This window comes from Mobula birostris, chromosome 8, assembly GCF_030028105.1.
Source record: "Mobula birostris isolate sMobBir1 chromosome 8, sMobBir1.hap1, whole genome shotgun sequence".
In the NCBI taxonomy this organism is placed as follows: Eukaryota; Metazoa; Chordata; class Chondrichthyes; order Myliobatiformes; family Myliobatidae; genus Mobula; species Mobula birostris.
In genome coordinates this window covers 109,081,291-109,105,307 of record NC_092377.1, presented here as the reverse complement: position 1 = coordinate 109,105,307, position 24,017 = coordinate 109,081,291, and the positions used below count along the sequence as shown (strand labels likewise).

Here is a 24,017-nt window from a genome sequence, read left to right as displayed (position 1 = left end):
CATCTCCACCCCAGTGCTGTGAGTGCTGAAGCATTCAAGTGAGGAGTGGACAGCCCATCTGGCTGCTATCGCGCTGTTCCTCAGTAAGACTCTTTCCCACTCATCCCCCCCTCCCAGCAAGTGCATGGGAATATCTGCACCAAATACAGGTTCCCCACCACATCACCAACCCCTGGTCACGGTCCCCAGGCCAAAATCCCAGAACGCCCTACCCAACAGTACCTTCACCAGAAGAACGCAGCAGGCTAGGGCCAACTCAGAACCACCCCCTTGTCAGAGATGGGTAAGAACTGCTGGCCATACCAGTAACCATCTCATTCATGAATGAAATTAAGACGGACTACAAAACATTCCTCTTGTGCAGAATGAGAGGCAGAAACATGTAATCAATACAAGTAGTTCTATCAAAGCCAAACAGAAAACACATGAACTGTGTTACTGGATAACAACTGAATACTTTGGGTGTATCTTATGGATTTCGGGATGCTAATCATGAAAATCACTGAAATTTCCCTTCCCTACCACGCACCATTTTAAAAAAACGCCTATATTTGTTATTTGAATTCATAGTTCAAGTCAGAATAACTAGTGCCAAGATTAAGGAAGGTATTTTTGTAGGTCCACAAATCAAACAGGTCATCAATGACGGGAAATTTGAAGAAGTTCTAGTGGAAACAGGAAAAGTCACATGGAAGGTATTCAAGGATGTTGCTGAACATTTCCTTGGCAACTACAGAGCACCAAACTACGTGCAGTTGGTTGACAACATGCTTCAAGCAGACAAAACCATGAATTGCAACATGTCATTACAGATTCATTCTCTGTATTCCCATTCAGACTTCTTCCCTGCGAATCTTGGCGCCGTCAGTGACGAGCGTGGTGGAAGGTTTCACCAGGGCATCGCGGTCATGGAGAAACGGTGCCAGGGCAACTGGAATCCATCGATGCTGGCTGATTATTGTTGGACACTTAAAGGAGAAGCCTCAGACACAGAGTACAAATGAAAATCATCAACAAAACATTTTTAGCTTAGTTCAACTATTGTAAAGTGTCAGCATTGTTATGGAATTAAACACTTTATACACAATAACAGTTAATTTCTTGTTTCTCCAAATTCCTACATGCTACAAGTAGTCTGAAATTATACTTGTGTTCCGGTGGTCTATTGTAAACAAAAAATTTCCAAGGAAGCAATTTGAAAAAAAATTGTTGTCTGGGGTGTTTAGTTGAGCCTAAAGTAACAGTTACATTAAATAAAACTTTTGAAATGCAATCGTAATCAATCTGTTGACATTTTCTCTCTCTAAAGCTCAAACTCCAGAAAGCAGACTCACAGGGGCCTTCTTGTCGATGGGCTTGATGACAAACTTCTTATCGTTGAAGGAAATGTTGCGGATTTCACTCCAGGGGAAACCAATCTTTGGTGTCAGCCTGAGATTAAAAAGAATACAAGTAACTGTCACTAGAGTTAAAAGATACTGCTGAAGTTGGAAATACAAAATAAACTTAGAAAATGTTGGAAATAGTCAGTGGGTCAGACAGCATCTATGGGGAGAGAAAAAGAGTCAGCATTTTGGGTGCTTTTATCTGAAGTAGCAGAATGAGAGCTCTTGTGCACAAGTTTAAGGATCGCAAAGGTGGAACCACAGCTAGACAACTGCTGGAAATGGGGTACAGAATGCTGGCCTTCATTAGTCAGAGGACATGACATGGCATAACCTTCTAAAATATTGACTCAGCCAAACGGGAGAATGGGTGCAGGTGCAGATCTGGTCAACACTATAGTGAGGATGTGACTGCACAGCAGAGAGTACAGCATGCTGCCTCAGATAGGCGGGTTCAATGATGAGGTGAGAGCTGGGCTTGCTTTCCCTCAAATGGAGGCTGAGGGGGATGGAAAAACTTAGAGGTATAGATGAGAGTGAGTTCATGATGTAATATAGGAAAGGAGATGGAGAAGAATCAGAGAGCTGGTGACAGGGTGGGAAAGGACAGATAGTGGAGAGTGTGGGATGGGGGAGGGGTGTCTGAATTCATTCACTCAGTTTGTTCCAGAACACCCTCAAATATGTCCAAAGAGAGGACAACATCATGCATTTCCCTGACAATCCATCTGAAGACAAACTCCAGGGAATTACTGCACCAATTTTGTTGAAAGCTCCCTCAACTTGCTCATTGATCCCAGCACCGGAACATCAGTAGGGGGTGACTGTGAGCTGGTCTCACTGAGGTCTTTAACCCTTCGCTCTTCATTAGCTCCCACACAAAGTCATTATAATCCTCTGAGGAAGATCCTGCTGCAGGGTCTCAGTCCAAAACATCCACTGTTCACTCTTATCCACAGATGCTGCCTGACCTGCTGAGTTCCTCCAGCATTTTGTCTGTGTTGTTTTGGATTTCCAGCACCTGCAGATTTTCTTGTGTTTGTGATACCCTCCGATTTTCCAGTCTAAGCTATTTTTGTAATCTCGTATTGTAATCTCGTCTTTGAAGACAAGGGATACCAGGTAGAATCCTAAACTCAGTTGTGGTTACAGAGGATTACGATAATTTGGGAAAAATTAGGAACCGTCAGCATGGCTTTGCACCAGATAAATCGTGTCTGACTAACTTGACTGAGTTTGTTGAAGAGGTGATGAAGGTGGATGTTTTGTCTGGATGGATTTTAGTAAGGCTTCCAGAGGGTCCCTCGTGCTAAGTTTATCCTGGAGTTTAACATGCATGGGATCCACAGTGACTTTGCAATATGGTACTAGCCTCATTTGCCATTGTCAAGGACTCTGTCAAATGGTGCAAGCTGGATCATCTGCAGCTCAACATCAGTAAGACAAAGGAGATGGTGATGGATGTCAGGCAGACTAAGCCTGCACTGCTCCCTCTTACTATTGATGATGAGGGCTTACAAGTACCTGGGGGTGCACCTGGACGACAGACTTGACTGGAGCACCAACACAGAGGCTGTGTATAAGAAGGGCCAGAGTTGCCTCTACTTCTCGAGGAGACTGAGGTCCTTTGGAGTATGCAGGCCTCTCCTTCACATGTTCTACCAGTATGTTGTCACCAGTACAATCTTCTATGTGGTGGTGTGCTGGGGCAATGGCATCAACACAGGTGATGTCAACAGGCTCAGTAAACTGATAAGAAAGGCTGGCTCTGTTAGAGGAGTTAAACTGGGCACACTGGAGGCTGTGGTAAAACAAAAGACCCTATGGAAAATCCTGGCAATTCTGGACAATGTTTCTCACCCTCTGCATGCCACCTTGACTGAACAGAGAAGCACTTTTAGTTTTAGTAATAGACTAAGACAACTGTGCTGCTCCAGAGAGTGCTATATGAGGTCTTTCTTACCCTCGGCCATCAGGCTCTATAATGAGTCAACCAATAGCCAGGGAAGTGATGACTCCTCCTGTTACACTGTGGTAATTTATTTGTTACTTTTTCTACTTCTCTTCTAATATTTGTATACCTGTGCACTTGTAATGCTACTGAGACACTGCCATTTCCTTTGGGATCAATAGAGTGTCTATATATTTATCTGTCCATCAGCATCCAGGACATCTTCACGGAGCGATGCCACAAAAAGGCAGCGTCCATCATTAAGGACCACACCCATCACTGAGGACATACCCTCTCCTCATTGCTGCCATCCAGGAGTGGTATGGGATCCGGAAGGCACATGCTCAACAAATCAGGAACAGCTCCTCCTCCTCTGCCATCAGACTTTTGAGTGGACATTGAACCCGTGAACACTACCTCACCACTTTTACTTTTCTCTTTTTGCACTTAATTTAAACACACACACACGCGCACACACACTCGCACGCACGCACACACTCACATGCTTCTTGCTGTAATTTTTAGTTTTATTATTACGTATTGCAACGTACTGCTGCCGCAAAACAACAAATTTCACAACATATGCCGGTGATATCAAACCTGACTCTGATTCAGAATTGGCTTGGCTACAGAAGGCAGACGGCAGTCATCAAAAGGTTTTGCTTGGGCTGGAGTCAGTTACCAGTAGGGCTCTGCACAGATCCTTACTGAACCTCTGCTCTTTGTGACACCTCAATATGATCCAGTTGAAAATATGGAAGTGCGGATTATTAAATTTGTTGATGATATCACGATTGTGGATAATGTAGAAGGTTGCCAAACAAAACATGGGACATAGACCAGTTGCAGATATGGGTGCGAAATGGCTAAGTGACAGGTGGGGAGATCAAATGTAACGGGAAAGTACGCAGTTCATAGAAGGACCCTTAAGAGTGTTGATGTACAGAGGGATATTGAGATCCAAGGCTGCAGCTCCCTGACATGGTGCCGAAGGCTGCCTTTGGCATGCTTACCTTTATTAGTTGAGGCAATGAATTTAGAGTCAGGACGTTATGTTGCAGGCGTCTAAAACTGGTCAAGCTGCATCAGGAGTACTGCATTCAGTCCTGGTAACCCAATTACAAGCAGGATGTGGCGGCTTTGCAGAGGCTGCAGAAGAGATGCTGGATGCTCTCTAGATTAGAGGCTATGTGTCATGAGGAGAGGTTACACAAATTGGAACTGGATTTTTTTCTGGAGTGATGGAGGGGAGGGGAGACCAGTTTGAGGTTTATAAGATTATAAGGCATAGATAAGAGTTGACAGTCACTGTCTTCTCCCCAGGGTTGAAACCCCTTAATACTAAAGAGAGTTTATGGTGAGAGGGGATAAGATCAAATGAGATATGCAGGGCAAGATATTCTCCCCCCACCCCACAGAAAGTGCTGGCTGCACCCTCAGGTATGAGGGTGAAAGCAGATTGGAGGTGCTTAAAGGCCCATAGGAACACGAATATGCAGAGAATGGAGGGATATAGACAGTGCTTATGCAGAACTGATTAGGTGTCACTAGCTCCATTAATTTGGCACAACACCAGGGCCGGAGGGCCCATTCCGGCGCTGTACCGTTCTACAGCCACGGTGGTTAGCACGGCGCCAGTGCAGCTCAGGGCTTCGGAGCTCCGAGTTCAATTCCGGCGGCGCCTGTAAGCAGTTGGTACGTTCTCCCTGTGACCGCGTGGGTTTTCTCCGGGTGCTCTGGTTTCCTCCCACAGTCCAAAGACGTACCGGTTAGCAGGTTAGTTGGTCATTGTAAATTGCTCTGTGATTAGATGGGTGGGTTGCTGAGTGGTTTGGCCGGCAGAGTAAACAGGGGAGAGTTCTAAACAGCGAGACTTCCTAGCTGGGAGGATGACCCTCCATAACACATAGGAGTGTGGTTAGGCCACTCGGCCCATCATGGCTGATCTACTATCCCTCCCGACTCCATCCTCCTGCCTCCTCCCCGTAACCTCTGACGCCCTTCCTGATCAAGGACCTATCAAACCGCTGCTTTAACCATACCCAGTGCCTTGGCCTCCATAGCCATCTGTGGCAATAAATTCCACAAGCTTACCAGACCCTGGCCCAAGAAACCAAAGGGAAAATAGTACCAGATAATACAGAATTTTACAATGCAATTTTACAGCGAGAGCTGGAAACCACAACAGGTCAGGCTAAGTTATTTTTTTGGTTAGAAATCCTTCGCCAGGTGAAATATTGCTTACCTCTCCATGGACACAGCCTGACCTGCTGAGTTCTAATTCCATTTTGGGTTATTATTTATCATTTCCAGCCTCTGCTATTGGGGCATTAGGTCAAATGTGGGACTAGTTGGTTCTTTCATGGAAACGACTGGCACAAGTTTTATGGAGTGGAATACAGACCACAAGATGGGAAGATGGATTAAAACGCAGGGTGAGCAGGGCCAGAGGGGGAAATGGGGGTGCCTCGCGAGGGGTGGAAGGAGGCCACTCTCAGTCCAATCACTGAACTCTATCTGTGAAGCATCATCTCGCCTTGCCCAGCCCAGAAGTGACAGGAGAACACCCGGGTGGGTGGTGGAGCAACAAGAATACGCTGGGTTAGCAGTAGCTGTGGGAAGAAAGGAATTGTCAATGTTCTGGGTCAAAACCACTACATCAGGACTGACTGGACCAGCAGTTATTTGCCCCGGTGATCACTCCTGTATTCAAGGCAAGTACGCCTGAACTGCCTGAGCACAGTCGAGGAAACAGGGCCTTCCCTAGTTTCCAACTGCATGCACTCAACATCCATCTTCCCGAGCGGAGTCAGGAAGCACAAGAGTGCGCCGCACTGCAGGACAAGACAAAAGCAGTGGGGGTGTGGCCCTCACCTGAGGCAGGGGGGTGGTAAAAAACACTGTCAACTCGAGGCCCCGCCCCAGTCACAGGCCGGGAGCTCTGATTACATCTACCCACCCAAAGCTGGAAGACAAGATGAGCAGCAGCCATTTGGAAAACGCTGCTGGAGGACGGTTCGACAGGGGAAAAGGCCTCAGCAGACTCCCTTTCCCAAGTTCTCAACCCAGCCTCAATGCAGCAGCACTAATACAGTGAACACACTCACTACAGCTTGAACAACCAGTCCAGGTAGCCATGGTTACTTTGGAAGATAGCGATCCAGTGAGAACAACTTCTGCATTCATCCAGAGTTGCCACACCCTTTACCAGAAGACCAAAATATTATGAAAACCGGTTGTTACTCTAGGTGCTGTATGTGAAGGGCCATTCTTTTGAAACTGGATATTATCCAGCTAATAACTTGCAGGTTGAGTTGGTGGCAAGGAAGGCAAACGTAATGCTAGCATTAATTTTGGGAGAACTGAGTATAAAAGCTAGTCTGCAATGCTGAGGCCTCATCAGGCACTAGTTAGTCTGCACCTGTAGAGTGTTGTGAGCAGCTCTGGGCTCCTTATCTAAGCAAGGATGGACAGGCATTGGAGATACTCCAGCAGTGGCTCATGAAAATAATTCTGGGAATGAAGGGGTTAACGTATGAGCAGCGTTTGATGGTCCGGGATTCTGCTCACTACAGTTCAGAAGGAGGAGGGCAGATCTCATTGAAAACTATTGAATATTGGAAGTCCTGTGTAGAATGGATGTGGGGAAGTCTAGGACCAGAGGGCACCAACCCAGAATAGAAGGACATCCTTTTAAAGCAGAGATGAGGAAGAATTTAGTTAGCCAGAGGGTGCTGAATCTGTGGAATTCATTGCCACAGACCGCTGTGGAGGCCGAGTCATTGGGTATATTTAAAGCAGAGGTTGACAAGTTCTAGATTCTAAGGTTATGGGGAGAAGGTAGGAGAAAGGGTCGAGAGGGATAATAAATCAGCCATGATGGAATGGCGGAGCAGACTCGATGGGCTGAATGGCCTAATTCTGCTCCTATGTCTTATGGTCTAATAACATCTGCCCACTCCAAATGGGCACGGCCGAGCTCCAAAGGGAAATACGATCACTTACCTGTCATTTTGTTCGTAGATATTGAGACCCAAGGCATCAACTCCCAGCCAAAGGTCTGTGCCCTTCTTATTCTTAATTTCAAAATAGTTGACGCCATACATCTCTAGGTCCTGGGCAATCTTCAGGTACTCCACCATTGCATCCTCTCTGTTAAAGAGACGGCAAACTTAGGCGCAGACTTGTACATAAGACATCCAGAGAACAGTGTGCAAGCAGTCAGATACGCCAGAGGTTACAGGGCAAAGAAGCAGGGCAACGGGACTGCTGGGAATTCTTGAAGAGCTGCCAAATGGCCTCCTTTGTTGTAAGGAAATACGACAAGAAGAAAATGTAAAATGGATTTGATCCTGAAGCTGGGTGAGCAGGTAACTGGACACTGCAGTTTGTCCCCAGTGTGGGGGTGTGGTGCACGCTGGTGGAGCTCACGACTATGTCAGGAGAACACGTGACTACGGAACCAGATAGGACCTAAGTGAGCCAAAACGACAAGTGCCATTAATGGCCGGTCTGACATAGACAAGAGAGGGTGGGGTTACCTAAAGTTGGGGAACTCAGTTTTGAGTCCTGCAGCATGCAAGGTTCCCAGCTGAAGATAAGATATTGTTGCTGAAGTTTGCATTGGGCCTCATTGTACGGAATCAGGTCAGGCCATGAGACAGGGTGCCCATTGAGTAGAGCAGCTGCCTCACAGACCCAGAGACCCAGGTCCGATCCCAGCCCTGACCTTCAGTGCTGTCTGTGTGGAACCTACAAGTTCTCCCTGTGATCACACAGGTTTCCCCTGGGAGCTCCAGTTCCCTCCCATACCCCAAATTCATGTGGCTGGCAGGTTCATTGGCATAGGTGAGCAGTGGATTTGAGGGGAATGTGGGAAGATGAGGTCACAGGCTTGAATGACCTCCTCCTAGGTCACAGGAGAATATGAAACGCAGGTGGTGGTGCTCCACAGAGGAGCAGGTCACAGGTACTCTTCCACTGGGACAGAAGGCCGCATGTGTGAACTCACTTCAGCATCCCACGGTGCTCCTCGTGCCAAATCTGGATCCTCTCCTCCCACTGCTCTCGGGTCAATTTGTGCTGCTCCATCACACTGCAGGGAAGACAGCACAAGCCTCAGTCCCAGCCACTCGATGGCTCAGGCACAACCGGAGACAGTCAAGCATTCAGATCCCATCCCACAATTCACTGAACCCGCCCCTTAACGAGAGCCACGAGGTCCTCCGAGATGGATCCAGGACTGAATCAAACTCAACTGCAGATCTGGAAGTCTAATTACTCCTTCCCCGGATTCTGTCTGATCCTTGCTTCCTAAACATTATGAATACTTCTTTCTTCCTCTTGACCACGAGTTCCACATCTCGTCAACCACGGTCCTTTCCCTGCCTCAGTGGGGCGCCCCTATCCAGAAAACCATACTAGTGCTCCTTAAACAGCCTTCCCTCGCCCAATAACTTCATAATCCCACACCCTCCCCCCCGCGCTCTTGGATTAAAATATTTCAACCCATCCAACTGACTGCATTTTTGCACCACCCACAACTTTACAACAACTGCTCCATCGTCTGACCTGTCACCCTGGCTCCCATCCCTCCAGACCACCCAGGGCAGACGCCCAGTTTACCAATCCAATGTACTGAGCACCTACTCATATGATGACATCATTGAGGGCAGAAACGTTCTGCCCTCTGTAAACTCTGCCAGAGGGAAATACCAGCAGGCAGCCCATGCCTCCTACAGGGGTTCCATGCTGGTGTCACATGTCAGTGTGGGAGGGAGCGGGAGTTGTGCTCACATGGAGGCAGCAACATCAGTGTGGCTGTGGAGGGCAGTTAGGTTCAGTGGGGAGCCAGGGTCGGCGTGAGGGATGTCAGGGGGACTTTGGGGTTTGACATGAGGGGGACGTCGGGCTCAGCGTGTAGAATTTTGTGAATAAAACATGCGAGAGTCGTCTGACGTGCTTAACAAAAGTCTTTTACTTCCATTATGGACAAACCAAAAGCAGTCCCCTTACACTGACATCATGACATCAGACACCATCTCTAAAAGTGAGCACAACTACTCAATGATGGTGTTTGTGAATTATGTAGAACAGTTTCTGTTGTGAGCTGTATGTGTCGTCTGTCACCCGTTACAGAGTTCACTGAGAGTCTGTCTGGAGTTTGTGTGAGCCGCCCGGCTCGGGCCCTCTGTGAAGTAACAGCAGGTGCCTCTGGCTCAACCCGGGGTGTGTGTCCTGACACGCATGTGGTCCCATTGTAATGCAAGGGTATGGCAGCGGAAACATCCAGGCCATCTACAGAAATACATTCCGGTTTACTCTTCCTATCCACAATAAAAAGGGCCATTGTAAGGGGGTGTTGAAGTGCCTCATGGCAGACAAAAATGAACAAGGTAGAATGAAGGCCAGCTGGAACTCGAGTGCTGTACGTCATGATGAGAGGCAGGAATAGTGTAATAGAATTGAGTTTACTGAACAGGGCAGAATGTGGAATCAGGCAGCCCCGTAGCAACTGCCTGTACGTCGGCTGTCAGCTGTGCGGGACCACAGGTCCTCTTCTGGAGCTGTTCCGAGCCCCAGCAGGACCCACGGGAGGCGATCACTCCAACACTCATCCATTAGGGAAGCCCTCAGAGCAGCCTGTAAGGAACGGTTCTTTAAAACAAAACAAGGACGGTGATGGCCCAGAAGACATGACATGTGGTCCATTAGTTCTGAAGGCTGAGCATCACCCAGGTTGGGCAAGGAGAGCAACTGTTTGGCATGCTCAGACAGTCCAAAAGTCTGTAATGAGTGAGTTTTTAGAATGACTTATTTATCACATGCAGGCAGGTCTTCTAGTAGACTCACCACTCTGGCTGTAGTGGAACTTAGCAATGCTATGGTGAGATAAAATTGTCTGCAGTGATTCCTCGCAGCACAAACTGGACTTCTGTCTATGCAACCCACACTGTTGCTGCTCCCAAAACTCCAGCAGCTTCAAAGCAACTGTGATTGACATGTCATTGAGTAACTCCGGAATAACCTTATAGCTGCAGGATCACCATTGTAGGAGTTTGTGAATAAAACATGCAAGTGTTGTTTTGTGTGCTTATCAAAAGCCATAGCCTTTCCATTGTGAACAAGACAAATGCTTTGCCTTGCACTGACTGTATTACGTCAGATGCAGTCTTTTCAAATGATCACAACTGGATGACGATGTTTGCGAATTATGTAGAACAGTTTCTACTGTGAATAATACATGTCATCTGTCACCCACTATGTTACCCTACAGACGTGAGGGGGACATCAGGGTACACGTGAGGGATGTCAGTGTCAGTGGGAGGTCGATGTTGGGATTAAGGTGAGGGGGACGTTGGGGTTAGCGTGAGGGTTAGGGTCAGAGTGAGGGTTGGGGTCAGGGTTAGTGTGAGTAATATCAGGGCTAACGTGAGGGCTAGGATCAGGGTCAGCAGGAGGGAGGCCAGCGTGAGAGATGTCAGGGTCAGCGTGAGGGGGGTCAGTGTGAGGGATGTCAGGGTCAGTGTGAGGATGCTCTGGGTCAGTGTGGGGGAGGTCAGGGTCAGCGTGAGGGGGGTCAGGGTCAGCGTGAGGGAGGTCAGGGTCAGCGTGAGGGGTCGTCAGGGTCAGCGTGAGGGGTCGTCAGGGTCAGCGTGACGGAGGTCAGGGTCAGCATGGGGGGGGTCAGTGTGACGGATGTCAGGGTCAGTGTGAGGATGCTCTGGGTCAGTGTGAGGATGCTCTGGGTCAGTGTGGGGGAGGTCAGGGTCAGCGTGAGGGGGGTCAGGGTCAGCGTGAGGGAGGTCAGGGTCAGCGTGAGGGAGGTCAGGGTCAGCGTGAGGGGGGGTCAGTGTGACGGAGGTCAGGGTCAGCATGGGGGGGGTCAGTGTGACGGATGTCAGGGTCAGCGTGAGGGAGGTCTGGGTCAGCGTGAGGATCGTCAGGGTCAGCGTGAGGCGGGGTCAGTGTGACGGAGGTCAGGGTCAGCGTGAGGGGGGGTCAGTGTGACGGATGTCAGGGTCAGCATGAGGGAGGTCTGGGTCAGCGTGAGGGATCGTCTGGGTCAGCGTGAGGGATCGTCTGGGTCAGCGTGAGAGGTCGTCAGGGGCAGCGTGAGGGTCGTCAGGGGCAGCGTGAGGGTGGTCTGGGTCAGCGTGAGGGATCGTCAGGGTCAGCGTGAGGGATCGTCTGGGTCAGCGTGAGGGATCGTCTGGGTCAGCGTGAGGGTCGCCAGGGGCAGCGTGAGGGTCGCCAGGGGCAGCGTGAGGGAGGTCAGGGGCAGCGTGAGGGAGGTCAGGGGCAGCGTGAGGGAGGTCAGGGGCAGCGTCAGGATCGTCTGTGTCAGCGTGAGGATGGTCAGGGTCAGCGTGAGGATGGTCAGTGTGAGGGAGGTCAGGGGCAGCGTGAGGGAGGTCAGGGGCAGCGTCAGGATTGTCTGTGTCAGTGTGAGGGAGGTCAGGGTCAGCGTGAGGGAGGTCAGGGTCAGCGTGAGGGATGTCAGTGTGAGCATCGTCTGGATCAGAGTCGGTGTGAGGATGGTCAGGGTCAGTGTGAGGGCTTCCAGCAGGGTCAGCGTGAGGGACGTCAGGGTCAGGGTGAGGGTCGTCAGGGTCAGTGTGAGGGAGGTCAGGGGCAGCGTGAGGGAGGTCAGGGGCAGCGTGAGGGTCGCCAGGGGCAGCGTGAGGGTCGCCAGGGGCAGCGTGAGGGAGGTCAGGGGCAGCGTCAGGATCGTCTGTGTCAGCGTGAGGATGGTCAGGGTCAGCGTGAGGATGGTCAGTGTGAGGGAGGTGAGGGAGGTCAGGGGCAGCGTGAGGGAGGTCAGGGGCAGCGTCAGGATTGTCTGTGTCAGTGTGAGGGAGGTCAGGGTCAGCGTGAGGGAGGTCAGGGTCAGCGTGAGGGATGTCAGTGTGAGCATCGTCTGGATCAGAGTCGGTGTGAGGATGGTCAGGGTCAGTGTGAGGGCTTCCAGCAGGGTCAGCGTGAGGGACGTCAGGGTCAGGGTGAGGGTCGTCAGGGTCAGTGTGAGGGAGGTCAGGGTCAGCGTGAGGGAGGTCAGGGTCAGCGTGAGGGATGCCAGTGTGAGCATCGTCTGGATCAGGGTCGGTGTGAGGATGGTCAGGGTCAGTGTGAGGGCTTCCAGCAGGGTCAGGGTGAGGGACGTCAGGGTCAGGGTGAGGGTCGTCAGGGTCAGTGTGAGGATCGTCAGGGTCAGCGTGAGGGATCGTCAGGGTCAGGTCAGTGTGAGGGATCGTCTGGGTCGGCGTGAGGGAGGTCAGGATCGGCGTGAGGATCGTCAGGGTCGGCGTGAGGGAGGGCAGGGCCAGCGTGAGGATCGTCTGGGTCAGCGTGAGGATCGTCTGGGTCAGCGTGAGGGAGGTCTGGGTCAGCATGAGGGGGTCAGTGTGAAGGATGTCAGGTTCAGTGTGAGGATCGTCTGGGTCAGCGTGAGTGAGGTCAGGGTCAGCGCGAGGGTCGCCAGGGTCAGCGCGAGGGAGGGCTGGTGCAGTGTGAGGATCGCCAGGGTCAGCGTGAGTGTCGTCAGGGTCAGCGTGAGGAAGGTCTGGGTCAGTGTGAGGGTCGTCAGGGTCAGTGTGAGGGACGTCAGGGTCAGTGTGAGGATTGTCAGGGTCAGCGTGAGGGAGGTCAGGGGCAGCGTGAGGATTGTCAGGGTCAGCGTGAGGGAGGTCAGGGGCAGCGTGAGGATTGTCAGGGTCAGCGTGAGGGACGTCAGGGTCAGCGTGAGGGAGGTCAGGGGCAGCGTGAGGGAGGTCAGGGGCAGCGTGAGGGAGGTCAGGGGCAGCGTGAGGATTGTCAGGGTCAGTGTGAGGGATGTCAGGGTCAGCGTGAGGGAGGTCAGGGTCAGCGTGAGGGAGGTCAGGGGCAGCGTGAGGGAGGTCAGGGTCAGCGTGAGGATTGTCAGGGGCAGCGTGAGGGAGGTCAGGGTCAGCGTGAGGGAGGTCAGGGTCAGCGTGAGGATTGTCAGGGGCAGCGTGAGGGAGGTCAGGGTCAGTGTGAGGGAGGTCAGGGGCAGCGTGAGGGAGGTCAGGGGCAGCGTGAGGGAGGTCAGGGTCAGGGCTGATGGAGGGGTGTGGATTTTTTAGTGTCGAGGTGGGGGACTAAGGAATGTCAGGGTTGGAGTGGAGTGGGGGTAGCAGGCTCTTTGCCAGTGTGGTTGAAGAGGAAGCACCAACATGCATGAAAGTGTGTTAACCTGAACGGCCTGTGTTTGTGTTGCAGAGCCTTTGTGAAAAACTAAACATGAAAAGGGACAGACGTATTGAGAATTCTGGAGAAACACACGTTTTGCCAAAGCACGATAGGAACAGTGAGGCCTGAAGCAGAACTGCACAGGGCGAAGGTGTGGAGCGTTCTCCAATGTTATTCTTTCATTATGTAATCGTCAGTGGGAACAATGCTGAGCTCTGTGCTGCAGGACCACACCTTGCCTGCTAACTTGCCGCAAGTTCAGGGAAGCCGAAAGTAGGAGCAGGGGCCCAGACGATCACACCCCTCCTCCCTCACACCACTCAGGCCTGACACTGCAAATCCCCATGTGGTAACTGTTCTAAACCACACCACTGGCCAACTGCACAGAAGATCTACACATCATCGCCAGTTGCCCAGTTGCAACCCCTGGCATGTCAAAAGCCAATAACCCCCTCTGTGCGAGGGACTCGAGAGTTAGGAAGGACATACGCAGAACGTGTAGAGCAATACTGACCGGGGGAATGACGGAAGGAGCTCTCGGTTCACTAGAACCCTCTTTAAACAGATGCAGCCGCCTCCACCAACCACCCCTACGAACCACCCCTTAAGGGAAGAACACCAGGTAGGGGGAATGGACTCTGCTCTGTTTGACACTGTTTCACTATTCTGCAGGGACCATTTCCTACGTAATCTCCATGTCTCCGAATTCTCCAGTGCTCAGAATTCCTTAAGTCTCTGTCCAGAAAGGACATGACCACTGAGCCTCTGGGGTAGAGAATTCCACAGGTTCACCACCCTGAGTGTCAGAGAGGGACTGAAAAAGGCCCTTCTGCCCATCAATTCCACGCTGACCAACATCCACATCCAAACTTGCCCCATTTGCCAGTGTCTAGCCCACATCCTTCTAGACCTTTCCTGTCTGTGTATCTGTCCAAGGGTACGTGTCGTTATACGTTCTAGCGCACCCATCTCAACCATTCCCTCCAGCACCGCATTCCACATATCCATCACCCTTTGCCCCTCAGATCTCACCCTAAATCTATCCCTTGAGTTTTTGACATCCTTTCTCTGGAAAAAATAAAGATTGGGTACATTTACCCTGTCTATGCCCCTCAAAATTTTATACACCTGTACAAGATCATTGGTTCCTCAGGTTGTCATACTCTATGAGTGTGGATAAGCTCCCACGACCTACAAAGTGCTCCAAATGGTGTGCATCTCTAGCAGCCTCTGACAACCAAGGCCAACCTTGGTCTAGGCCCAGTGGAACTGTTTCTACTGACGAGAAAAGGGGCAAAGGCTGATTTTAAACCTCCGCTGCCTTGCGGCCATACCCACCCCGAGGAAGGAATCCAGAGCCGGGGTCCCTAAGGCAGTCTGATGTTGTTTACAACTTCACTCTGGCAACCTCTGCGATGGCGCTGGTGCCAGACTGTATCGGCCTTTGGCCTTCCCTTGGACTACATCAGTGACGTGGAGAGGGAACCCGCTGCATGGGCAACACCAGATTCTTCAGATCTTCCCACCCGGGTTTACGTCCTGGAGAGGACACAGCCCACCAGAGGCACAAACCCGTGATCCCCTGGGATCGACGGCTGCCGACTACAAGATCATCTCAACCATTCCTTGTCCTACCCTACCCAACTGCTCCCGAAAACTCGAGTCAATCTCCTCTGCACTCTTTCCAGCTTAATGAAGCCTTTCCTAATACCAGGGCGGCCTAAACTGGAAACGGTGGCTTCGTCAACGTCTTGTACAACTGCAGGATAGCGTCATAACTCCTGTAGTCAACACCCTGACTGATGTAGACTGGTGCTGGCAGTCTGCCCTAGGTGCCACTAGAGTGAAGGCATTTCTCACTATTGTCAATCTGAATCCCCTGGCCCAGGATCCAGTGAAACACCCTATCTGGGACATCTTCCCTGTCCGTTCCTCACCCCGGTTACCCCAGGACATTCCTTGTTGAGAAGCAGAGCTGCTCGGGTGGGAGAAACAGTCCTTCCCTAGGGTAACAACGTCCTAAGCCCCAGCTCAATGGTGTTGCCACACTGCACCTACCGCTGTGGGAGCAGCCGATCGGATGTCAGGTAGCTGGCCTTGTGCGATTCCAAGTTGAAGTCTCCGAACTTTGCCTGCACGGCGTAGGAGGCGAGGAGCACGGCTGTCTCGGGAGGACAGTAGACCTCATCAGAAAGAATGTTTTCCTTCACTTGAAGGAAGAAGAGCTTCTGAGTGATCTCCTGGATCAGCTCCTCAGACACGTCCTCAGGGAAGAACTTGATGCGGAACTTGAACTGGACCGGACTCTCCTTCTTTAAGTCTTGCTGGGATACCTGGCAGGGAAACACCCCAGTCATGTAACGGCTGTACAATATTCCTTTAACCAGAAGCTAAACTTTTCCACAGAGGGTCAACTCCCCTCTGGATTAACTAATCCCATGTTAAACAAGACAAATGCAAGATTAAAATGTACCAGCATAATGGTCCAACCTTTGTTACCAGTTAATCGTTAGCTCAGTTTTCTGGAATTCGACCAACTCTCAGCCCATAAAAATCCCACGTAACCCCAAGCCCGACGGGACAGAGTTTGGACCAGAAGCCACATGAACAGTGAGTGAGGAGGCGATACCGGTGGTTGGGAAGAGAGTGAATTTGTGAGAAATGACTGCATCCCTACTCCCCTCCCCTATCTATCTATCACCTCCTCAGTCCACCAATCACCTCAGAATCCTTTCTCGACACTCCCTCTCCTATCCGAGTCCTGATATGGGGCTTGGACCTGAAACATTGACAAATTGCTACCTTCCCCCCACCCCATAGATGCAGCTCAACCCACCAAGTTCCTCCAGCAGATTGTTTATTGCCCTTTCTGGATGTTTCCACTTTGCTGATTAATCTTCTCGCTGAACTCCAGCCCACACGGTCAAACAGCAGGCAAACAGCACTGGATAACCTTTCGGTGCGTCTCGCCTCATTGGCAAAGATTGGGCTTTAGCTCCCTCTGATCACCTCAGAACCGCTGCATCTCTGTCACAAATGGGAGGTCTGTTGTTTCCCTTAAAAGGTGTCCAATCAGATTGTTCCTCACTTGAGTGAGAATTTCTTCAGGGGGTGGTGAGAGGGTGAAATGAGCTGCCAGAGGAACTGGTGGATGTGGGTTCAATTGTAACGTTTAAGAGGACAGGCACATGGATGGGAAGAGTATAGAGGGCCATGGTCAGGGAGCAGGTCGATGGAATTTGGCAGAATAATAATTTGGCATAGACTAGATGGGCTGAAGGGCCTGTTTCTGTGTAGTGCTCAATGAAGGCTGACCTTCATGCTGTTGGATTCAGTTTCAAAGAGAGAGGAACAATAGCTTTCTGTTTTCTGCTTTCCAAACTACGTGCTGTACCTGCATCCCACACACCCGGGCCCGCTCCCTCAGCATCTCAGAACTCTGCAGCCCCTCACCACTGATCACCTGCTTCATGCTCCAGCCAGACTGCACCATTTTGTATCAAACACCACAGCGCCAGGGCACAGCTGGGAGGGTTGGTGCCTCACATCTCCAGTTGTTCATATTCCCTCCTGACCTCTGGTGCTCTCTGTGTGGAGTTTGCATGCTCTCCCTGGGACTGTGTGCTCCCTTCTCCTCCCAGATCCCAAGGACCGCTGGCAAGTCAATTACCCCTCGGTGTGGGTGACCAACAGAATCAGAGAGGAATTGGAGGTGCTTGTAAGAGGGAGAATCCTTGCTGGGAAGGAAGGAGGGAGGAATGGGACTGACAGGAATTCCTGCTGTATGCGAGTGTGGTCCCAGTGGCCAGCAGGGGTACAGCTTCAGTGCACCAGTTCAACCCTGACAACTGGTGTTCTCTGTGTGGAGTTTGTAGGCTCTCCCTGCGACTGTGTGAGTTTCCTTTGGATGGTCTGGTCCCCACCCACCCCATATCTCAAAGACACGCGAGTCAGTAGTCCTGACGAAGGGTCTTGGCCTGAAACGTCGACTGCACCTCTTCCTAGAGATGCTGCCTGGCCTGCTGCGTTCACCAGCAACTTTTACGTGTGTTGCGAGTCAGTAGGTTAACTGGCCACTAGGAACTCCCCCCATCTCCAAAAGGACCACAACATCGTCGTAGTTTGGTGGCTTGTGTGCCTCAATGACCCAGAGAGCTGAGCTGGCTGGAGTCAGGGCTTTATGCTTTGGTTCTTGGTAGGGTCACCTGTGCCAAACAGGTCAAAGGGTAGAGGCCAGACTAAGAGTGGTCAACCGGTCCTCCAGGTTCGGGGGTTCAGCTCAGGGCTAACAACCCCGATTGGTGAAAACAAAATGGTTACAGAAACAGCAATAAAGAATTCTTGTACATTGGAGAGCAATGGTATTCCTGAGTCTCCACCTGGGACTTGAGTGACTGATAGTGGTGAAAAGCGATGGAGGAAACCCTGCGTCAGCAGACCTTCACTGCTGCCCTAAACTCCAATGGCGTAATGGGCAGTAACTCACGAACTCAATTGCCCCTAGTGTGCGGGTGACTGGTGGAATCTGGGGCGGGGGTGGAGCTAGTGAGGACATGGGGGAGAAAACAACAGATTACAGAGACCAAAGTGGGAGAATGAGATTAATGGGATTGTTCTAAGAGCTAGTAATAAAGGGCTGGATCTGTCTTTGGCTACAACCCAGACTCTTTTGAATTAGTAGTGGAGAGGAGGCCACTAAACAAACTGTTATCCATTATGGACAATCTGGCACATTCTCTCCATGACCGACGGAATAAGCAGCAGAGCACCCTTTCAAACAGACTCATTCAGCTCCACTGTCGCAAGAATCGTTACAGAAAATCTTTCCTACCAGATGCAATAAGCATATACAACAGTTCATCTCTGTACAACAGGATACACATCATCGTACAATAGTCTATGTTTTAGTATTTTGTACATTATTATTGCACAATATTGAACACTGGTACATTATTATTGGGTATATTATTATCCTGTGTTTAATTATTAGTTAAGTCTGCACACTCCTAAGTGTGTTTTTAAATGTTGCTGCTGTAACAAAAGAATTTACCACTTGGAATAAATAATTATTATTACTATTATTAATATAGGTTTGATAGGCTCTTACCAGATCATAGACAGACATCAGTTTCCTGTGTGTCAGTCAACCCCCTGTGCACTCCTGCCCCCACCCGAGCACTGTGTGGGTCCCGGGCTCTCCCATGCAGGAGTCAACGGGCTGAAATTGGAATCTGGCGGGGCAGGTGGGTTTCCTGCGACAGCAGCTCATGACCGTGGGGCTGCCCCAGAAAGCGTGCTGCGATGGAGGGATGTAACACGACCTACAGCAGGACAGGAGGCACGAGGCTGGTGCACAGGAATGAGGTGTGGGCGAGGTAGGGAATGTGAAGGAGGGAGAGAGCACAGAGAACCCAGCACGAGGAAGGAAGGCAGCAAGCGCAGAGCGAGTGGGCTCCTACAGTCTCCGAATCCATCAAGAACTGGGCTGCAGCTCAAGGAAGAGAAAGCATTGCTCAGTCTGGGAACTTAGTCCGAGGAATGAAGCGGGGACCGGCACACATCAGGTTGACAGCACTGGCAGAAACAACCCGCAAAGCAGCCCTGAGGTTCACCAGAAAAACGGGACAGGACAGAGACTAATTCACATCAATAAACGTCCGTGGGGGATGAACAACTTCAGACAGTGAAAAGCAATTCAGAGCAGGCACTCCCTGGAAGGGGACTCCCAGGTACCACTGGTGCAGGATGAAAGCGTTCACAAAACAACAAAGCACTGAGCCGAGATCAGAGCAAACTCTACACCTTCAACAGGTATCAAGTGAGAAAGGGAGAAGAGTAAAGCAACAGACCCGTGGAGGCCAACAGGAGGCAAAGGTATGGGAGGTGCTTTTTACTTGTCCTACTTCACTGCTGTCACTGTGACTGTGGAGGAGGCGGTTTGTGGAAATGAAAAACATACTTAGGTGACAAATCAGAAACACAAGCAAGTCTGCAGATGCTGGAAACCCAGAGCAACACACTCAAAATGCTGGAGGAGCTCAGCTGATCAGGCAGCAACTGTGGAAATGAATGAACAATCGATATTTCAGGTCGAGTCTCTCCTTCAGGACTGGAAAGGAAGGGCGAAGGTGACAGAATAAAAAGGTGAGGGGAGGGGTGGGAGGCTAGCTGGAAGGTGACAGGGGAAGCCAGGTGGGTGAGAAAGGTCAAGGGCTGGAGAAGAAAGAATCTGATAGGGGAGAAGAGTGGACCATAGGAGAAAAGGAAGGAAGAAGGGACCCGGGGAAGGTGATAGGTAGGTGAGAAGAAGTAAAAGGTCAGAGTGGAGGACAGATGAAGAGAGGGTGGGGGGGGGGCGGGAGAGCTGTTTATTGGAAGGTCACCCAGACAGAATACAAGGTGCTCCTCCTCCATCCTCATCTCTGTCAAACGGGAAAAGCAGGGGACGCCATCTACCTCAGACAGTATGGACACAGACCATTCAGCCAACCGATGGGCCAGGCAATTCAACGAGAGAGATGGAGGGAGCAAACTGCAGCCTTTGGTTCGTGAGGTGCCAATGAGCTGGGTATCTGAGAACAAGGACACCACACCTTTGTTTACAAAAAGGGAGCGGACTGAAAGCAGAAACCTTGCCAGCCAGTGACGGACTTTCATCCAGAGCAGGGCAACTGGTACCTGAAGCAGGCAACAATGGATGAACATCAGAATGTTTATCAAAGGTGCATCGTGTTTGACTGACTTGATTGGGTTCTTTGGTGGTTGTGCGACCAATGTGTTCTCTCAAAGGGCTGCTTGACAAACTACCACACAATAAGTTTGTAAGTTGGTGCTCCAGATTCCAGTAGCTGCAGTTTTCAGACTGGTAACATCAGCTGGGAGCAGGGATTGACTCAAGGCTTAGGCTTCCCCACAACATGGCAGGATGTTCAACGGCAATTAAGATCATGACTACTTCCAAAGTGTAACCAGCCCTGTAATGTTGGATTTACAGCTACTAACTTGTACAGGGTGAGCACCCTCACATCTATGAAAAAAATGACCGGCTCATCTAAAATGCAACCTCCTATATCTAAAGAAGTGGCTACTGAGTGTATGTTCGTGGTCTTCTGCTGCTGTAGCCCATCCGCTTCAAGTTCTGATGTGTTGTGCATTCAGAGATGCTCTTCTGCACACCACTGTTGTAACGTGTGGTTATTTGAGTTACTGTCACCTTCTTGTCAGCTTGAACCAGTCTAGCCATTCTCCTCCGACCTCTCTCATTTACAAGGCTTTTTCACCCACAGAACTGCTGCTCACTGGATGTTTTTCAGTTTTTCCCACCGTTCTCTGTAAACTCTTGAGACTGTTGTGCATGAAAATCCCAGGAGATCAACAGTTTCTGAGATGCTCTAACCACCCCGTCTGGCACCAATAATCAACCCACAGTCAAAGTCACTTAGATGATATTTGTTCCCCATTCTGATGTTTGGTCTGAACAACCTCTTGACCATGTCTGCATGCTTTCATGCATTGAGTTGCTGCCATGATTGGCTGATTAGATATTTGCAGTAATGAGCAGGTGCACCTGATAAAGCAGCCACTGAGTGTAGAGATAACATAGAGGGCTGGACTTTGGCCAAGACACTAGGCCAAATTCTGGAGGAATTTTCCTTTCAGTTGCAGGGAGAACAGTGAGGGCAAGACCTCACGCACAAGACAACTGTCCTGCTTCTCTTAGTGAATGGCTTTGAAGTCCACTTTGGGCAGGCAGCCAGAGTTCTCAGATATGTCTGATGATGCAGAGGAGTGGACCTGAAGGAATGGTGTTGAGAAAGCCAGTGAGAAAAAAGACATGGGATTCCTTCTGCTTATGGACGGACTACACAAGGGGGGACGTTATGCAAAGGCATCAACAAGTATTAATTTGCTCTGAGTTGAACAGATGTCAAAACATCGGAGGGAGAGAAGGTACTTACTGGGACGGTCCTGCGACCAAGTACATAAAGAGACTGGGAAAGTTGTGGCTGTACAAGGATTTAATGGAGGGCTCAGAAGCAATGGATTTTGATGGGAATTACAAAAGGATTTTATTAGTGCCGTCTAATGAAGCCGGGAAAATAAGGAGGGGAAGAAACGTTACACATGCAGACTGGAAAATAGGATTCCATCCTTTCAAATCTTCCAAATGCAAATCAGATCAGCACTGGAAGAAGAAAAGGGGGTTACGTATCGCATCAATCACAGAGATGACACCGATAGCAGAAGCAGTGGGATTCTCCCTCACGCACAGCAGTGGCCTGACATGGTCACGTACCTTTCTCACACTTCACTGGAACGCACCCAGAATGCTATTGAGGAAACGCAGACAAAACAGCTTCTGCTGCCCGCTTTCATTCATAAAAACCTGGACAAACGACTGCTGAAATGATGGGGACCATTTGAGTCAGTTGGACATCTCCAATGTCAATGCACATACCTTCTTTTCGAGCTTCAGCCAGTTCAGATACCCCTTGTTGTCAGTGTACTGGAGTCCAAAATACCAGACCTCTCGCAGCCCAACCGTTTTCACCACCTGCGGAATAAACAGACAAGTTCTCACAGTAAACTGACAGGACTACATGGGCACCCACAGAATTCCTCTCCATCCGCAAGTGATTTGGGAAGTGACAGGAAGCTGGAGACGAGTCAGTGGAGGATGGCAGAAGCCGGCTTCTCGACCAGGGATTGGTGAGAACGCTCATGGATGACGGGACAGCAGGGCCTTTGCAAACTGCAATTAGCTGACAGAAACTAAACGAACAAAACTCCATAAAAAGGAAACACTTGAGCACTGATGAGCAAGCAAAAGTCATAACCAACAAGAGAGCAGTGACAGCCTGTTATTGCAGGTCCTCTAAGAACACATCAGGTTGTCAAGGTAGTGTTGCCTGTAAACCAGCTCCCTGTCAGTTCAGAACTTGACTCTCCCCTTTAAGTGTTGAGGAAGACATTTGTAATAAATCCCATTAAGGTTTTACCAGAACTTTCTCAAAAACTGGTTATTTTTGTCTAAGGCTCTTCTGTAAGTTCTAAATTGCAACCAAGTGTCTCCCCAGTAGTAAAATTTGGGATGTAGTTATTGCTGACAGGACCAGGCTACATTCCTAATTGGTGATAAGAAGGTAAGGGCGAGCATTCTACGTTAGCGTGATGCTACCACAGCTCAGGCTGTTCTGGAGTTCAATTCCCGCCACGGTCTGAAGGAGCTTGCGCATTTTCCCCATGACCGTGTGGGTTTCCTCCGGGTGTTCCGGTTTCCTGCGCATGCTGGTAGGTTAATTGGTCAGTGTGAACTGTCCTGTGACTGGGCTAGTGAGTCACTGGGTGGCGTGACCCTTTGGGCCCAAAGTGCCTGTTCTGCATGGTCTCGAAATAAAACACAAGTAAGTTGCTTCCCATGCAACCTTCATTAAACTAAAGGGAATTCAGATGTACAAATCTAGAACAATGGCAATTAGTCTGAAAAGCTGTTGATCAAACACCAGACAATAACGCAGCTACCAAATGGGACAAGCCCTCTATAAAATATACAACTCAGACATATACAACATAGGAAGAGGGAGCGGAGGAGTAAATTTTTAAAAAATAGACACAGGAGACTTCAAACGCTGGAACCTGGAGCTAAAACTGCTGACAGAGCTTCATGGGTCGAGCAGCATTTGCGGGGGTAGGCTGGTGGTGAAAGGAATTGTCGACGTTTCGGGCACTGGTGCAAGGTTTCGAATGAAATACCAACAATCCCTCCGCCCCCACAGATGTTGCTTGACTCACTGAGTTTGTCTGGCAGCTCATACTTGTAGCTTTAGCACACGAAGTGTTTCATACCAGAGAGCTGGTCTACACAGGTGGCGCAAATTTAGGTCTTGTACTTATGTACACATGATGTACAAGCAGATTTCTGTTGGCTGTTTGTTAGTTTATTATCAGGGAAAAAAAACACATTACACTTACCCCATCCGAAACATTAGGTCATCCTCTCCTCCCAGACACGCAAAGCCTTGTTTATTTCCAACAGTCTCCTTTCTCTTCATAGAGTCATAGAAAAAGTGCACACGCAAACAGGCCCTTTGGCACATCTAGTCTGTGCCAAACCATTTAAACCAACTACTCCCATCGATCTGCATCAACCATAGCTCCCCATCCCCCTACCATTTACTCCAACTATACTCCTCATAATTTTGTATGCCTCTATTCAATCTCTTCTCAATCTTCTACATTTCAAGAAATAAATTCCTAACCTATTCGATCTTTCCTTATAACTCAGGTCCTCCAGACCCAGCAACATCCTTGTAAATTTTCTCTGGACTCTTTCAAGCTCATTTACATCTTCCCTGTAGGTAGGTGACCAAAACTGCACACAATACTCCAAATTAGACATCACCAATGTCTTATACAACTTTAAGGTAACATCCCATTTTCTGCACTCAATACTTTGACGAATGAAGGCCATT

At 49.9% G+C, this 24,017-nt stretch overlaps 1 protein-coding gene across 3 annotated transcripts in view; it reads right to left on the bottom strand.

Annotated features, from left to right (window-relative positions):
- The window catches only part of LOC140201588 (ezrin-like), a 124,466-nt gene that overhangs the window by 17,811 nt on the left and 82,638 nt on the right, over window positions 1-24,017 (bottom strand). For all 3 annotated transcript variants that reach the window (XM_072265930.1, XM_072265928.1, XM_072265929.1), the window contains exons 3-7: window positions 22,004-22,099; window positions 15,604-15,878; window positions 8,348-8,431; window positions 7,342-7,488; window positions 1,335-1,431 (exon numbers count right to left, since the gene is read on the bottom strand). In XM_072265930.1, the coding sequence (XP_072122031.1) occupies window positions 1,335-1,431; window positions 7,342-7,488; window positions 8,348-8,431; window positions 15,604-15,878; window positions 22,004-22,099 (699 nt within the window). The remainder of the gene's footprint in view (window positions 1-1,334; window positions 1,432-7,341; window positions 7,489-8,347; window positions 8,432-15,603; window positions 15,879-22,003; window positions 22,100-24,017) is intronic.